General features: G+C 38.7%; 2 protein-coding genes across 2 annotated transcripts in view; one reads left to right on the top strand and one right to left on the bottom strand.

Annotated features, from left to right (window-relative positions):
- Dlc1 (DLC1 Rho GTPase activating protein) overlaps positions 1-19,366 on the top strand; it is a 355,052-nt gene that overhangs the window by 167,427 nt on the left and 168,259 nt on the right. The window lies entirely within an intron of this gene.
- LOC127220433 (thioredoxin domain-containing protein 9-like) lies at positions 11,564-12,254 on the bottom strand. The gene is given in 1 exon segment (XM_051182285.1): positions 11,564-12,254. A coding segment is annotated over 1 exon segment (681 nt). The 3' UTR covers positions 11,564-11,573.

The raw sequence follows: 19,366 nt of genomic DNA, 5'->3' as shown, positions 1-19,366 counted from the left end.
AACACAGTGCCTAAAACAACTTGGGAAGAAGTAAGGGGTTTATTTACCTTACATGTTCCAAGAGGGAAGCCAAGGCAGGAACTCAAGGTAGGAACCTGAAGGCAGGTGCTGATGGATGCTGAGGCCATGCAGGAGTATTACTTACTGGATTGCTTCGTTTATTTTCTTATGCACCTAGGATCACTATGGGTATCACCACTCATAATGATCCAGACTCTCCCACACTAAGCATTAATCAAGGAAATGCCCTACAAGCTTGCCTACAGACCATGTTGATGAAAGCATCTTCTCAATCGTGATACCTTCTTCCGATATAACTCTAACTTGACATAAAACTAACCAGGACAATTGTCACTGTCACTTCAGCTATAGAAACATTAATCTGTCACTTTTATATTTCCTGAATAACAAACACAAAAGGCACCTTTGTTTCCATTTTATTTAGAAAACAAAGAATTTTTATTGAGTTGAAAGTCACATTGATCTTCTCTTGGATGTCTGTAACTGTCCTTTGGAGAATTTCTCGCACATGGGCAATGATTTGGTTAATTTTACTAATGATGTAAATATAGAGAGAAATGTGTACAAAGTAACTATAAATTGACCATGATTTCCCTAGAAGGTACATTTAATCTGGGAGTTACATATAGCAAAACAAACAAACAAACAAAAAAAAAACCTTCTGTTGGAGATGAAATAGCCTACACATTCTTTAAATAACTTCTATTGGCTACAGTAACTTTGATTTGATCTTTCTGTTAACAAGAGTTTGAAATCAGCATCTCTTCCATGGGTCAATGACAATTTGTGTTGAAGAATTAAGACAGAACTTTGGCACATGAACTATCTAAGAGGGAAATCAAGAGTCGCCATTAAAAACAAAATGAATTCACAGATGCCCAAGAAAAAGCTGGTGTCCCTCTTGCTATTGAAAGCAGACTGTATGGAAAAATTAATCCGAGGAACAACAGATCATAGATAAAGGAAACTATTTTGTCCTGGCAAATATAGCCAGGTAGAAAATATACCGATCCACAAGTGATGCTTAAACAAAGTGGTTGCCAAGGAGTCCTCATTCAACTGTGTTTGCTTTCAAAATTTCCCAACCAAGGGTTTCCTTAGACAACACATCCCAGGGACTCCCAAAGGCTCATGTTTTAATATTTCCCTTAATGTGAGGTTAATACCATTCCTTCTTATGGACTGAAGTAAAAGGATAAGTGGGGGATGATAGCACAGTGTCTTCTTTAGTCTTCTTATATTTTAACTCTATGGTCTGTTTGAATGCATTCATCAAGTATTTTCTCCATCATCCTGTAAGTTCCAGAAAGGAGACATTTTTCTGTATGCCTGGGACCAGAATGCTCGCAGGTGCTTAGTTGGTGTGCCCATAAATGATGGAGTGTTTTAAATAACAGTGTGCGCCTGCATTTTGATAGATGCTCAGCAGGCAACTATTGCCTAGCTTCTCTGCAAGAGAGGTAGCTGCATGTCCTACTTCAGAGGGAAGAGAAACTAAGGCTCAACGAGGCTCCCAAGGGACCCAGAGTCACACTGTGGCTGCACAAAGTGCTTAAATGCCAAGACTCCCTAGCTGATGAATCCATATTTCTGTAATCTGGCCTTACCCTTCCTTTCTGACCTATCTTCCAGCCTCCTCTACTGTGCACCTTCCACTGTTGCCATGGTAACAATTTCACATTTTTCCTGAATTTTCTTTGGTGGGCTTGACCTTTGCTACTCCTGTTTCCCTCCTAGAAATGATCTCTCCTGTCCCTCTAAAAACTTGCTGGTGTTGCATTCTCACTGTGACATTTCCTATAATTACCCATGCTCATTCACAGCAGCATGTTGACCTATGCCAGTGGGTTGCTTCCCTCATCTTGGATGGGTTGTGATCCTGTTTGAATGTTTTGTTTGCCTCACTCTTGCATATACCAGCCTCCACGTTATCATTTAAAATATCACTAAACACAATGCTGGGCACCAAAAAGGAACTTGGGTAATAAAGGTGTGTTTGCTTGCCTTCCTTCCTTCCTTCATTTATTTTTTCTTTCTTTTTCACAGCAGTTTAAAGTTCACAGCAATATTGAGTGGGAAGCACAGCTTAAATAGTGGTAGTCTAGTAAAGGCATAACAAAAGACACAGTGGGATGTGGCACTGAGTAACATGTATTTAGGTCTCTCTACAGCTTGTCATGGCTTGATAAGTTCTTTTGATGCTGAATAATATTCCATTGTGTGGACAAACAGTTGTCTCTTATCTGTAGAGAATATATTGCAAGACCTCCAGTGGGTGCTTGAAACCACAGATAGTATGGAATCCTCTATATACTTTACTTTTTTCCTAGACATAAGCTATTGAGTAACTAATAAGGGCTAGTGTGTACAGTGTTGGTATGCTGGAAGGAATGGTTCACATTCCAGGAGGAAGATATTGCATCACAGCACACAATCTAAAACATGGATTGTTTGTCCCTGACTGTGAGCTCTGGGTCCCAGGAGGCCACTGTGGAACACCAGCAGAACCAGTCTAACTAGTGACTTGTTTGGTCCTCTTTGTTGGTTGGAACACAAATGAATTCCTTGCACCTGGGTGGTTAGACATCTATCCCCGAATTCCTATGACTAGACAGTTATAGTTTATCCATCTCTGAGAGGTCTGCTCCTTATTTCCCTGTAAAATTTTGCATCATTCTCTATTTCTAATATATGTGCATTGGGTCTGAAAATATGCCATAATTAGCCCTAATAAAGAACCAGTTCCCATTTTCCTATTTATTCTATTTCATTCCACAAGTTCTAGCAACATCTGAGTATATAGTATATGCTTGATAATAAATTTTTTCACCATGCTAATGTCTTTTAGGCAACAGAATCATATTTTACTTTAAAATTATATTTAAGCACATGGAATAACTTTCCATTTCATCTCTCTCAGCATCTCTTTCATCCAAGTCAGTAGCACCATACCTATTTATAAGATTTGTGAGTTTTCTTTTTCCTCTTAACCAAGTAAATTGTTTGTCTGTGTCTTTTTAAATCACTCAGTTGTATCCCAGGATACTGCTCTGGTTTAAATCTGTATTACAATTTGATTATAGTGACACTTCACTCAATAATTTTTATATTTTCAGTATACTATATCCATGTTTTCTCACTAAATTAATTATTGAAATACTAATTAATAATAGCTAACACTATAAGCTCACAGGGGGAATATAAAGAGTTAAATGTGTTTATCTAAGAAGATATGAATGTGGTACTTGCTATAGATTTATAAGTACAATAATTTTCAAGAGAAAAAACTCTGAATTTGTTGAGACTTATCCCATGAAATTTGTCTTTAAAGGAAAGACTATACTTGTGTGGGTGCATTTCTGTAATGTTTATTTACTTATCCTCCTCCCTCCTTCCTTCTCTCTCTTCTTCTGTCTCTGTCTATCTGCATCTCTCTGTCTCTGTCTCTGTCTCTCTCTCTCTCTCTCTCTCTCTCTCTCTCTCTCTCTCCCTTTTAATTAAGACAGAATCTCAACATGTATCCCAGACTTGTCTAAACTTTAGGCTCTTTCGACCTCAGCCTCATATGTGCTAGAACAGATGTGGATCATTACCACCAAGTGGGAGAGTGGTAGGAAGATTTGGGTGGTGGTGATGGTGGTGGTAGAGTACTTTCCTAGCATGGATAAAGCTCTGGTGATCAAATGTGGGAATGTTTGTGTGTCGCATGCCTGTTAGCCCAGCAACATTGGAGAGATGGAGGCAAGACAACAGGAAGTTCAAAGTCGTCCTTGTCTACATAGTGAACACATGGTAAGCCATGGCTATCTGAAACCCTATCTCATAAAAGCTGAGTGAGGAGAAAGAGGTCATCCCAGTGTGACTTTATGAACCCGGTTCTGAGATGGCACTTGTCATTTTGCAGGTACTCAGAAGCCATTTTCCCAGAAGGTTCCTGGCAATAAAAAACATAAACACATCCCCTTCCTCCATCCCCATAGTCACCTGCACCTGCTCATGGCCTTTCTGTGATGTAGACTGGAAGAGAGTGGGGTGGAGACATTCAAAAAGCCCTTGTGAATAGAGATGCACAGACGACCATAGGCATACTGCACACTGCCAGGCCTTATGGAAGTTTTCCAGGTCTAGAGCTGAACCCCAGCTCTCCGAGATTCACTTCAGATCACAGAATTACAGACATTGTCTTGCAGGAAATGACAGCTAAAATTTCAGCGAAGTAAGTTTAGTATGATTACAGACAAGAAACCCTCCTTGTGTTCATGGCTGATAGAACCTGAGTAAACCACGCTGGTGGCATGGATCCATGGGCCGGGGCTGCACATCTGGAACTGCTTTGTTCCATCTGTGGTGGGGTTGCAGCCTCCTGTTCTCTCTACACCATTTCCCATGACTTCAGCTTACTTCGCCTTTGTTTTTCCTTAGTGAAACTATTTAACCCCTGGGGTTTCAGGTTTTGTTTTGTTGTTTTCAAGGAATAGGCATGTATGAGACTTCCTCCTGGTGTTTTTTTTTTTTTTTTTTTTTTTTTTCATGATGCACCTGAATTTAACTTTTTATTATATTTCTTTCCATGTCTGGTCCTACATTAAGAATATAAATGTCAATAAGAACAACTATCTGGCTAACCCCATGGGATTGTATTTTAGAATTTTAGAAATCCCTTAGACACGGTGCCTTGGCATTCATTTTAATTGGTTTAATGTTTATTTTAATCTTCCAATTCAAGGGTTTGTTTTCATGTATTTCATGTAATATTAAATGTCACAAAGCATGCAAGGTTACATCTTGGTTTCATAGTACTTCCTGTCATCCTATATAATTAGAGAAAATGGATGTAATTCCTAAGTCTTAAGTAAGTTATGGGGCATTGGCCTTTGCGTTGTCTTTTTCTCTTTGACTTACTTTTTCTCTTGGAGTTCTTTCTTATCTCACCAAAGATATATTTGCACAGGCCCTGGCCCCAGCTATTCATCCAGGCTGCAAACTCCACTTTCCCCCTACTCCTTAGACCTTCATTCAGGATGCTCAGGTCTCCAAGTCCTACACTCTCCACCTCAGTGTCTAGCCTTTATGTTTCAGGAAATTGCCCATTTATCACCTCTAAATGCCTACATGTACCTATTCTTTGAACCCTCTTTAAATCTTCCACACTTAGATATCAGTACCATTTATGACCCTTAAAAACCTATAACTACACCAGATAATGTTTATCCTTCTTATACCCCTTATTATCGTTAGTAGGATATATTTTCTCTGTTATTGTATTAATTTGGTTTTCATTGCTGTGATATAAACACTGACCAAAACCAACTTGGGGAAGAAAGGGTTGATTTCAGATTAGAGGCTCTGGTCAATCAACTAAGAAGTTAGGACAAGAACTCATGGCAGGAACAAGCAGAGAAGAGAAGCAACTCTGCTTCCTGGCTTGCTTCCTCTACCTTATTCAGCTACCTTTCTTATCCAGCCTGGGACCCCTTACTCAGGAGTGGACCCTCTCACAGTGGACTAGACCCTCCTCCATCAATTAGCTACAAAAATGTGCACCACAAACAGGTCCATGGGCCAATCTGACACAATCTGACAAAGTAATTCATTAATCAAAAACATTATCATGTATCAAAATCTTTCTGAGAACTAAGACATAGTATCATAATACTGGCTAGCTACTAAAAGATTCTATCTTGCTACATGTAAGCAAAAATATATTAAACACATATTGCACTTGGAAAAGTACACAGCATATTACACATGAAGCTCGTAATCAAATTGAAAGAAATAGGTTTCATATGCATAAGTTTATTGAGGAGAGAGAGTGATAAAGGATGGCCATATCTTTGCACTTCTTATCTTTGGAGAACCTACTCAGTATTCAGTCTGTGAAAGTCGACAACCTTTTAAAATGTTGGTAGTAATTCTATATTATATAGCGGAGATAGAAGAAGGTGCTAGATGCCACACTAACACACACTAACATTCAATAGATCAGTATATATGGGAACCAGGTTCTTGTTTCACACGTAAATTTCCTTCAGCCCAGCATATAAACCTCTCTCCTTATTGAGCCCAGCTAGTCACATCTTGAAAAAGAGAGTATTACCAAGCACTGTTAGTTACAAGAGAAAGGAATCCTGGGCTTTGGAAGATGGAAGGGGGAGGGGGTAACCTGTGGCAATTCCAGAGAGCTCAAGATAGGTAGAGGACTGAATGCCTGGGAGAAAAAGAAAAGGTGACAGACAGAAGAGCTTCAGACACAAGGAGCATCATCCTCTTCACAATTTTGTCATCGCAGAAACAGCCCAGTGACACTGAGAAAACATTCCCTGAAAACAGACAAGTTTTGTGCCCTTTAGGGAGGCCACACACTTGAGCTTCCCCTGGATGGAAACGATGGTGGCCCCTACTCCACATTGATCTAAGTGCAGCCAAACATTGGCCCTCTGTTCTCTCTAGCTCTCACTTCCTCTTCCCTGCACTTGAAAGCCATGATAAAGGGAAACACACTGGGAGCGAGTGGCTTTGGTATGTGCTGCCTTCCTGCCCTGCCTGTTTGGCTGTGTCAGGATTTCCTCTCTCTGGATCTTGAGAGCACGTCCTTGCAGTGTGCAGACAGCCTGCTGAGCAAGATAAGTGGCGAGCACTAAGCTATAAAATTCTCAAGATATTCTGGACATTTTTAGCTGAGGGAGAGAGAGGTCACCTGAGCTGGGGTTGTCCAAAGAGGCTGGAGTGGGGATGGGGGGATGTGGATGGGCGCCTGGAAACTGAAAAGGAGGATCTGAGGCATTTCTAGGCAAAGAAAATGTTGGCAATGTCAGGACTGTGGGAAGGCATGAGGCTTGATGATGCAATTGTGCAGCTTGCCAGCTGGATCCCAAGCTTGGGTTTGGAGAGAAAAATAGAGAGGGGGAGAGAAATAGGATAATTCTAAGCTTCAACAGGCCTTGGAGAGTCATTATAACTTTTACTAAGAACACTAAATCTTATAATCAGTGGTATTAGCCCAGCTGCAAGATCTAGATAGCCCTATTCTTAGCTTCTATTCAACAGTAAAAAGAGAAAAATTAAAAAGCAGGAACAGTTTATTTTAAATGATACGCTACCATCTCAGAAACCATTTGATAATGACCACTATCACTTTTTATAAAGGATTTGACTGCACAGAGTTGAATATTTTTGAAGTATGTTTTTGTTTTGCATGACAGTTTCTGTTCGAATTAGCTTCTACATTATTATAACTCAACCATTTCTTTGATAACAAATGGCATCATTAAGATAAAGAAAAGATAGCATGAATTTAGAGAAACAAAGGAAAATATCTGCTTCCAAAGAAGTTTGATTTGTCCAACTGATTTCAAAACCTATGACCCTTGTATGGAATGCTAACCATTTGCTATAGCACAGCTCCAAGCAAAGAGGTCTACTTTAAATAATGACACTTCACACTTACAGGCAAGGTTGCCATTGCACTTCCTGCTGCCAGCTAGCCTTTGTTTTTCTTTTAATATTTTAACTCTCAGGTTTCCTGCATCCCTGGCAGCTCTTCGAGCCAGATGTGAACCACTCACTCACTTATTCTGCCTGGAATTTAAAAGGCAAAACCACTTCTGTTTCCTCATGAGGGTGCTTTTCCTTTTTCTACTTGAAATAGTGATGGCACTCACCAATGGTGCACTTCCACATAAATAAGGGGAAAGAAAAGAGCCAGTAGCATTTGTGTGATCCAGAGAGTGTTCATTGGTGCATTTTCTAACAAAATACTGAAATAATTGACCTACATATTTTGGCTTACAGCTCTGGCACTGGCTGGCTGTATAAGAGCATTAGCTGGCATCTGTGATGGCTCATTACATTGTGGTGGGAGTGCTGGGGGTGGACTTTTGCCTCTGTGACCCAGGAAGCACAAAAGGAATAAGGGTATGCAACCCACAATCCCTTTCAGGGGCAACTGCAAAGATCCCAAAGACTTCCTGGGGTTCAACTCTTGAGGACCCTACCACCTCCCAGCTGTGCCACTGGAGAACCAATCTTTTAACACATCTGCCTTTGAGAGATAGCCAGCATCCCAACTGTAGCAGAGAAGCCAGTTCAAAAGTTAACAAAGTTATCCTTGTCCTCAAATAGTCACCATCTCTTAACATCTTATAGTTATACTTCAGAATGAGGTTTCCCAAACTTTTTACCTTGACCAATTGTTTTTTTTTTTTTTTCTTCACCCAGACCATTTAAAGTGTAATGTTATTAGTTAGGGTTACTAGTGCTATGATAAGACACAACAACAAAAAGCAAGTGGGGACGCAGGGTTTATTTGGCTTAGGCGTCCATCATCAAAGGAAGTCAGGACAGGAACTCAGATGGAGCAGGAACATGGAGACTGGAGCTGTTGCAGAGACGGTGGAGGTGTACCCCTCACAGCTTTCTCCTCCCAGCTTGCACAAACTGTATATATATATATATATATATATATATCTCCCAGGACCCCAGCCCAGGTCTGAATATTTCCCCATAAATCACCAAGAAAATGCCCTACAGGCAAGATCTTAGGGAAGCATCTTCTCAACTAAGGTTCCCTCCTCTCAGATAATGATAGCTTGTTTCAAGTTGACATAAAACTAGCCAGAACAATAGTGAATAAAGGTTAATGTAAAAAAAAAATAAAGAAAAACACAATGACAGCGCAAATTAAAGTTGTTTACTGTTAGAATCAAGCAGTCATGAAAAGTGTTGAGCAATCTAAGCAGTTTTTAAATGATCCCTCTCACTTGCTCATCTCTGACAGCTATCTAGACTCAAGCCAGCCAACTGGCCACACATTGAAGATACAGAGCAAGAAACCCAAGCAAGCTAAGGAGCTGGGAGAGCTGGCAGAGGCTTCCTAAGGCCTAGTTCAAGAAGCAGGAAAGCCATATGGGTGTCAAATTTCTGTAGTGGCTATAATGCCTACCATGTCTTTTTTTGTTTTTTGCTTTTTACATCTATTCACAAGAGGATTCCACCCCATCCCAAAATGACTTTTTCCAGAAGGGATACTTGAGAGAAGTCTCTACTGCCTTCCACCATCTGCAAGTCCCCTTCTGGCCATGGCATGTTCATCTGCACCGTGGGACGCTCTATCCAATGACATGTGAGGCTATTGTCCCCTGTGCAGTTCTCGCTTAGTTGGGTGACTCCTGAGGCTTCCCTCTCTTTCCTGAGAGCCTTTTGTTTATTTCTTCCTCTCCTTACCTCTTGCTATGTCATCAGAACATGCTTTTTCCCTTTGCTTTGCTTATTTAAAATATGACATTTTTGTTTAACTTTTTAAGATTACGTCATTTAAAATAGCTTTTAGATTATTATTATTGAAAAGCATCTCTGAAACTTGTGTGCTCTTTTGTTGCTAATGGTAGCAAATGCTTATTCATTTAAATAAGTATTCTTTAATGTTTAACCATGTGCTTTCAAATGCAATATGTATTTCATACAAGTAACCACCCCAATATACTAATAGTCTACCTTTATTAAGTTGAAACATGTAACACACACACACACACACACAAAATGACCCGGAGACTGATATTGGGGTTCAAACTTCAAGCTGAATATCAGAAAAGCAAAGCAGCTGGCCTCTACCTTAGGCTGAAAGGGTTGATCCTGTCTCCACGAGCTGTCACCAAGCCTCAGACTGTAACCTCTCCTCAGTGTGACTGGAGAAAGAATGCCTCATACTGACTTTTATACCCCTCTAATGATGGGATTAAAGGTATGAGCTATAATTCTGCTTTACACTGATTCAATCTGGTGTATATATGGGTAGTCTTGGACTCACAGATATCCATCTACCTTTTAATCCTGAGTCCTGGGATTAAAGTGTGTACCACCACCTCCTCCTAGCTTCTAGCTGCTGGGATTAAAGGTGTGTGCCTAGTTTCTATGGCTTGTGGCTGAGTTTGCTTTCTGAATCCTCCATTAAGCATTAATAAATCATAAATATCAGAAACGTTTGTATTCTACCATACTACATACATTGATACTAATCAGTTTTCAATATGAAATGAATCTTTATCAAGGTAAAATTCAAGTTTTCTATATTATTATTAAGTAATAACAATAGTGTCTTATTGTAACACAGTTTGATCCAGTCATCACATCACTTTGGAATATGGACACACCCATGCCGGGTCACTTCCTCCTAGGTGTGAGAAAGCCCACCTCATGTCCATCTCCGTGTGAAGGTGTACATATAGCAGGCATTCAGTTCAAGAGTTCTGCAAATGATAGTTAAGTTTGGATACCAAGATCCTGTTCTCCGTTCTGTCTTTTCCAGATATTCCATCAAATGCTTTCTTATAAAATTCATCTATTTTCAATTAAGCTTCTTTTTCATTTGTAAAAGTACTTTATTAGAAACAATAACACTCCTTTGGTTTTGTTTTACATTGCAAGTATTTCCCTAGTTTGTTTTGCTATTTTTAATCACCCCACAAAACTTAGTTTCATGCATATATTTGGAGTATGATTATGGTGCCCTACTAACTTTGGCACTTGTTTGACTCACACATCATGTGATTAATGACACCCCTCTACACTCTCACCCCAGCTTTCTGAAATCACTGTGTAACTATCTTTCCTATAGTCATAACTTTTGTATAATTACCTACAAATTAGAAGAGGTGTTATTCATATACTCATACAAGTTTTTACATAAGTGTAAATAAATGTTTATTCCTTTAGCCTAATATTGGAATATTGGGGATTGTGATTAGTTAGACAGAATATATTTAAAATATTTAATTATTTAGCCAGAATTTATAATATGTATGTGTGTGTGTAACTACTATATTTATTTTATTTAATTAATTACTATATATATTGTGTAGTAAAACAGATATGTATATTTTTATATAATACATTAAAATTGCTGAAGAATTTACAAATTAATGAATCATTTCCAATCCCATCAGCTAACACTTGCTAACACTTAGTGTGGTCCATCTTTTTTCATCTCAACAGCAATGTATCTATGGGCAGTTCTATTTTTCTTTTTCATGGTGGTCAGTGTGACTGAGAATTCAATAAATTATGTATTCATTGCCATTCTCGGATCTTCTTTTGTGAAGTAAATTTCAGTCTCTTTGCTCATTTGTTGGCACATAATTAGAGGACCTCTCCAAGTCTCGTAGATTTACTGCTGCATTTAGACAGACATGTTGCCCATGGTTTATTTAGCCTTCATATTTATTTGAGGCAGTGATTCTCAACATTCTTTTTTTTTTTTTTTAAGTTGGCTGAATTTTTATTTCTAATTCAATAGATTAAAAACACAAGTGTGAGTGGTATAAAGATAATAGAAGTATGTTACGATAAAACTAACCACAAAAAAATAGAATCCAGACCCTTTCCAGGTAACTTAAAATATCTGTTTCTTAAGTTACACACAATATAGTAATTAACGAAGCCCTTCCATGTGGAAGTAGTGTGGGCACTGGACAGAAATCAAGGGACTGTAGAAACACACTTGACTCTGAAGTAAGTGGACAGACAGACAGACAGACAGTTTACAAGGACAGCGCAGTCTAGTCATCATCAGAATCAGAATCGTATTTCTTTCCTCGGATAGTTTTCTTTTCCAGCTTTGTGAAGTTTGTCCCAAATTTCTTTTGGCTCTGAAATGGTGGCTCCATTAAATTTCCACTGTAATTGATAACGTCAGAACAACAAAGTCTCCACTCCAACGTGTCCGTAGTGAAGTCATCTGTATTTCCTAGGTCGGTGAATCCCACAACATAGTCTTGTGTCTTGCCGTCTCTCGGGAGCACTAGTGTGGGGATGACTTTGATCCGAAGTCTCTCGCAGAGGAATGGTGCCTTTTCCACATTTAGCTTCAAAAACTTGGTTTCCAGATGTTTTTTGGCCAGAATTGCCAAATGTCTGTCTAGTATTTTACACCTGAATGTGGTGTCTCTGTAGAAATGACAAACCACCTTTTCACTCTCCTTGACTTCTTGAAAAAAGTCTCTCTCACTGGCAATTTCTCTGTACTCCCCATGTCCTTTAGAGAGCCATTCTTGTTTCTGCTGCTGAGCCTTCCTGAGTGCTGCCAGCCTTTTTTCTTTGAGGAGTTCGAGCTCATCTTCACCGATCTGATCCAGTTTCTGAATTTCAGAGTCCAAGTGACTTTCCACGAGCTTAGCAGCCTAGAGGAACTGGTTCTCTAGGACCTCTGAGAACATGTCGATCGACCCGTTACCTTCCATTGTCACAGGAAGCTGCCGATCAAGAATACCTACCGGGTCACCTTCCAGCCTCGCAGCTCTGTCGGTCCTACCTGTTCATTCGGTTCTCAACATTCTTAATGCTGTGACCGTTTAATATAGTTCTTCACACTGTGGTGACTCCCAACCCTAAAATTATTTTTGTTACTACATCATAATTTAAATTTTTACTATTCTTATGAATCATAATATAAATGTCTATGTTTTCTACCTCTTGTATCATGTGATTAATATTAAGTGACCTCTATCAAAGGGGTATTAGACCCTTCCGCCAGTGGAGTCTTGATCCACAGGTGGGGAATCACTGGTTTAAGGAATGGAGTAAGGTGTTAGGGTTTGGTTCATTTTCTAAACAATTATAAAATTCTCTTAGCACAGTTTGTTGAAAATGATTATCCTAGACTTATTGTGTAGCACAGAGTAGTCTTAGACTCTTTTATTTGGTTCCATTGTCTACAACTACATCCCTAACTCAGGGTCAGCCTATTGATTATCACTGCTTAGAGACAGATCATCAGGAAGTTAGAATATGGAAATCTTCCAAGATCATTCTTTCATGTAGTTATTTTGGCTGTTTGGGTCTTTCATAAGTGTTTATACATTCTTGATTCGATGTATTATTTTTCTTTAGATTATCTACCATGATTGGGTGGGTTTTGTATTAAGTCTTTAGCTGTTACCCAGGCAATAATATGTCCTTAAATCCATAAACATGGTACATCTTCTGTAGTTAGATCTTCATTAATTTCTCAGAGGAGAGTTTTGCTAAGCATTCATTTTTACACAAGTATTTTGTCAAGTTTAATTCTTAGTATCCCTCATTGCTCATCATGCTGTGAATCTAATTATCTTGTTTTATGTTCATTGTTAATTCATACAATTAGTTTTGAATATTAGCCTTTAATCCTTTGGTCTTGCTGTACCTACTCCTTATAGCTAATCCAGCTATAAATTAATCAATTTTATTCTCTTCAAAGAGCTAGGTTTCAATTTTAGTGATTTCTGCTTGTGTCTTATTATTTCCATTCTTCTTTTGTGAGATCTAGAGGATTTAATCTAGGACTAATTGAGCCTCGTTGACATGAGTAGTCTAGAGATTCTCACGAATGCCCTGTGTTTCATGAGCTCTCTTCACAGTGGCTGATGGGAGCTTCAGGAGGTGATCTGCCTACTGACTCCTAACTCATTTTTACTGGCCTTAGAAATGTCCTTCTCGTGCCTGAATCAGATAGGTACTTAGCCAAAAGCAAGAGAAATCTCTCTGCCGACACACAGAGCTCCTTTTTTTCTGCCATTTCATCTTGAGTATTGCCCTCTGTAAATGATAGCCTTTGCCTCAAGACTTTCAGGCCATGTGTGGGCTTCCTTTTGGTGGCCCAAAACTTACTACCAGTAAAAAATTGAGGTTGAAAGGTCAAATACTTTTTTTTCTCTTTTAGTTTTCTCTCATGGATAACAGTCTATATGTACTTTGTTCAATTTCTGCATTACCCCACCTTGTGTTTTTTGAGCTTTTTATGGAGAATGAATATTACATGTGTTTGTATACCAGTAAGACTCTTTCATGCACAAAAGCTAAGTCCAATTGCGGACAACATTTTAGAAAACACTATAGCCTTGTGAGGTAAAATGTTCAGGCTCTGTCTCAATGTACAATATATATTAATAATATGGCCCAAAAGCTATAATCAATAAGATCCATTAAGATCAAGAAGTACATAAATTCCTCCTTGGTCTGAGTTTTATATTGTCACTAAATGAACATGATTGAATATGTAAAGTCATCCAACTTTCTTTTGATTTTATTAGTAGTTTAGTCATGTCATTTGAGGTGATAATTATTATAATTCAAAGGGTAATAGCATCTACCAGTTCTTCATGAACATTTATTGCAATGAGTATTTTATGTGAAAGTAAAACAGAAGACATGAGCTTCTTGCTTATTTCTCAGAAATATGTCCTAGAGTACAAAATCAGCAAAATATTGGTAATTTTTAATCCCAATTTCAATAGCTAGATGCATAAAATGGTTATTATGATTTGGAATATGCACAATTTAAAGGCAGGTTAAGTAGTCACAATGAGGAGAAAAATGACATAGGTACACCAGGATGCTGAAACCCTTTCCCTAATAAAATGCTAGAACTGGATGCTATAAAGAATTAGGGTTGGGAAAATAAAAATACATTGGAAGAATAGAAGAATTTTTTGAAAGGAAAGGTAAGAGGAAGGGAATTATTCCGTCTGTAATTTTAAATGTACCTAAAATTTATTTTATTCTTACATACTCAGGTAAATTGATAAATCAATATAAATTGTAAGTGCATTATTTATTTTACGTTATGTTATGGCATCTTTGCTTGCTTTTTGTAGAAATTAGATTTCTAGAAATGAGGACAAAAGAATAAAGTCATAACATAGAAAAAATTTTGGAGGCATCACTATTTCCCCTTCCTTCTGGGTTAAGGAAAATTCAATGAAGCTTATTACCAAAGAGATTCTCAACCGGAATATAATCTCCACAGCTCCAAATGCAGACACAGATCAATACGTAAAATTGCCACTTATCGGAGCAGATGTGCACATCCAGACCTTAGTAGTGAGAACAGTCATCATTACCATATACCCTACATGCCAGATGTTCCTTGTTGGAGCAAACATGATGTAGATATTCCCTAGACTAAAAGATGCTTCCTTCTTTCTACAAATTCTCCTTGCTCTGGCCTTTTGAATAACTACACAAGGGAGAACTCCTTTGTGAAGTCACAGTCCTTTAGGCAGACTTACACTGGATTAGGCATTGCCATTCACTAAGCTGCTTGTTCAGTTGCAGGGACCAGATCACTAATAGGGGCTAACCAAATGGGGTTTTAATAAGCTCCTTCCAATTGGTCTTTAAAACAAAACAAACAAAAATAAAACCACTTTCCATTTCCCATCATTATTCATACTACTTAGAAAGTGTATGCTAGCCCTTTGGGCAGCACTAAATGTTACAATTGATTCATAAAAAACAAGTTGCATCATAAGATCAAAGTGTGTTTATACTGAACAGCTTTGGAAAAGAAGGTGCCCCTGTCACTAAACAAAAGAAAATGAGACCTAGAAACACCAGAAAATCTAAAGGTATGTTCGCTTCCAGAAGACCAAATTAATAAATTACATAGAATTGGATAAGATCTATAATACATTAGTAAGGCAAGATACTTGTCTCAAATGGAAACAATTAGGGACCTACTTAAATCAAACTCTCTAGGTTTAAATACAGATAAGAATCTACTCTCCAGGGACGGGGAAGAGTTTTCACAGCTTTGCCTGGCCAGAGAGTGGCTCTGACTATGGCTGACATTAGATTTTGTTGCAAAAATAAGGAACTACAAAACTCTGAAATCATTTCTCATATAATTCTAGTGGAATTTCAAAGGAACGTATGAACGCCAAAGCCCCCTTTCTCATGTGTCCTGCTGAGGCAGAGTTAGTTAGTCATCATAAACTGTCTCAATAACTTCAAAACTTGGATTATTTCAAATTTGCCAAAATTTGCTTGAGGAATTGTTATGGAAACTTTAGTTTCTAAATGGTCATTTTCTGTACTGTCGCAGGTTAATTTGGAATGTTGACTTGTTTGAGTTAAGAAACACCCAGGCTCTAAATTGGAGTATATGTTTGGTTTGTGTTTGTGGGGATATTTCTAAAGAGGTTTGACTGGGGAGTGAAGAACTACCCTAAATGTAGGTGGCACCAATCCATAGACTGGAGTCCCAAATGTTAAAAGAAGGAAAAGATAAACACACGACTATGCACAGCTTTCTTGTGATTGCCAAGGACCAAGCCCCTCCCACAGCCATGCCTGCCACCATTGATGGAATGCACTCCTTTGAAGTGTGAGCCAGAATAAACCTCCACCCTTAAGTTGCTTCTTATCCAGAATTTAGCTGCAGAGATTAGAAAACCAGCTAATACAGATGCATAACATTTCTAATGGACTACAAGAATGAAAGCAGTAGTAACTTAATAATAACTTTAAATCAGCTCTAAATTGAAATGGTTTTAACATTGAATCCATGATATATGTCTGAGATGTAGCCATATTGTTTAAAACAGCCTCACAACAAAATGTCAGCTTGACAAGTTTCAGAAATAAGGATACAAGATTCTAGCTCTACATTGAGCCATAGTAAAATTAACAATCAAAGCCCATCTTGATTAAAAACATTTTTCTGGCCTTAAAAACATTTGCCTAGCATGTTGCAACAGTATACCTTTATTTCAAGAAGCAGAGGAAAAAAAGGTTGAGACAGGAGGATAGGGAGTATGAGGCCAACCTAAGCAGCATAGTGATGGGGGTGAGGTGCAGACAGAGACAGAGAGACAGAGAGGAGGAGGGAGACAGGAGAAAATGACGTTAACATACACGCTCACTCCTCAAGCAGTGAATAAGAGTTATATTTATGTTATTAACTTCCTTTATTAAAACTTCTTAGAGAGGAGGCTAGTGAAATAGCTCAGTGGGTAAAGGTGCTTGCCACGAAGCCTGGCAGCCCGTGTTCTATCCCAGGCTCTCATACAGTAGAAGGAAAGACTCAACTCTTGCATGTTATCTTCTGATCTACAAAAGAGTACCAACCATCAACATCACACACACACACACAAATAAATGTATAAAGTATCTTTTTACTCCCTTAGAGTACTTCTATGGCTCACTCTACTTCATGGAATTTATGCTAAGAATGAATTGGGTTCTTTTCAGATACTGCAGAGATGAGCTCTGAGTGCTCTCCTGGAGAGCTGTGCTACAAAGGAGCTGGGCTGGAGTTCTTATTTTGAGAATGAGACCTGCTGTTTCCTATAATGAGCACTGAACTGGGTCTGGTTATCTTGAATCATTGCCCTTCAATTTCCATAACCAAGGTGACCTAAAGCTCTGAGGTCAGTTCAGGTTACTTCCCTACTCCAGATCTAACTGGCTATTTCATTTGGTTGAGATTAGGAAGTTTTGATCCATAGCTTGATACTAACTAAGCCTAGATGTTTGATGGATCATTGTCACTGTTAATTGAAGGCCATTCAAGCTGGTGGGAAGGCTAGTGAGCTTTTGAGTATGGGTCCTGGATGTGCTACCCACTGTTGGGCCATCCTCAGATTTCTTCTCTTTGATCTGCTGTGTCCTCATCTCCTAACAGGAGATGGTACCATACACACACACACACACACACACACACACACACACACACACACACACACACAGGGTGTCGCAATGAGTCAGGTGTTGCTACATAAACCTAGAGGAGTAAATACTATTACCCACCATTGTTCTTCTTCAGTTCTCTACTTGGCTACAGAAAGGCTTCCTACCCAATAAGGCCAACTGACACTCAGTAAGGGTCCAGCTGGCCTATAGTTAACCTGCTCCAGCTCCCGCCATTCCCAAAACTTCTCTACCCCATCAGTAGCTCTCAGTAAGATTTTCAAAATGAGATAGATTCTGTCTTTACTGTTAAAAAAATAAAACTCTCTAAGCAATTGACTAATACCTTTCCATAAAACAACACGTGGTAATCATATAAGCCATCCAAAGTCATCCCTCTGCTGTCAGTTTTATCTCTGGGTCCTGGTGCCACCTCTGCACAGGTACCATAAGATGGCTATACTAGCAATTGCCAATAATTGTGTTACAGGAATGCTTCAGGGCAATTCTCAGTTGCTCACTGTGGCCACTTCTGCTGTCTAACTGGGCATGGTTTTCATTGTAATGATTGTGATCATTACATGACAAGGTTCAGAGATGGGCAATATTGATGGTTACATTTTCTCCTCTGGTAGCAAGCATACACCATGAACGATAGTCAGTAGAGGTGAATTTTCTACTTGAAAGCCACCTCAATGTCTCTATGTTATCTTTAGCAATGTAGCCTTATAATAATGTTATGGAAAGTTGGCTTGGTGGTAGTGGTGCATGCCTTTAATCCAAGCACTTGGAAGACAGAGACAGGTAGATCTCTGTGAGTTTGAGGACAGCATAATCTACCCAAATTACAGAACAGCCAAGGCTATACAGAGAAACACTGTCACAAAAAACCAAAAAAACAACAACAGAATGTTATGGAGAATAACCCACACTTGGCAATAGCCTATAATATTTGGGGAATGAGTTATGGGTGACAACTCAAAAATATATAACTCATTTCTTATAAATTTCTTATAAAACTGGGAGTTTTATTTGGTAGCATGTGATGTCTAGTTGGGGCATCGTCTCTCTTTAAAAATTCCTTTCATACATGACTATATTTTAGGAAACATCTGCAATAGTAGTTTTCCTGACTTTTCAAAGTTATTTAGTGGCAGTTGTCCCTCCCCACAATTCCCTCCTCTACCTACCCTCCCATCCTTCTTCCCAATCAATCCTCCTATTCTAGTCACCCCTTTCTTGATTTATAGCACTATATTCTATATCTCCTTCCTTGGAAATCTCTTTCCTCCCTTCTGGTCCTCTATCAGCTACCTAACCTCCATGACTCTTCTAACATAAACACACATATCTAAAACTTAGAAGCTAACATCCACATATAAGAGCACACATGTAATCTTTGTCTCTCTGGGTCAGAGTTACCTCCATCCAACAGGATGACTATTTCTAGTTCCATCCACTTACCTGCAGATCTCAATTTCTTAATAGCTGAGTAATAGTCTATGTGTGAATTATCCATTTCTCTGTTGGTGAACATATGGGCTGCTTCCAGTTTCTGAATCATTTATGAATAGAGCAGCAATGAACATGGACGTGCAAGTATCTCTGTAAGTAAGCTACAGTTCTTTTGATATATGCCCAAGAGTGGTATAGCAGGATCTTGATGGTAGATCAATTCTCAGCTTCCTGAGAGACCTCCACACTTATTTCCATAGCAGCTGTACCATTTTGCACACCCACCATTAATAAATGTGTTCCCTCCCCGGTAGCCCCACACTCCATTATTTGCCAGCATGAGTTGTTCAATTTGTATTAGCCATTCTGACTGGGGTAAGATGGAACCTCAAACTAGTTTTATTTGTATAATCCTAATAGCTAAGGATGTTGAATATTTTTTATGCTTCTC

The sequence above is a fragment of the Phodopus roborovskii genome, unplaced genomic scaffold (genome assembly GCF_943737965.1).
Source record: "Phodopus roborovskii unplaced genomic scaffold, PHOROB, whole genome shotgun sequence".
Taxonomy (NCBI): domain Eukaryota; kingdom Metazoa; phylum Chordata; class Mammalia; order Rodentia; family Cricetidae; genus Phodopus; species Phodopus roborovskii.
The sequence above is the reverse complement of the archived record's forward strand: the minus strand, read 5'-3'. Positions and strand labels throughout refer to the sequence as shown.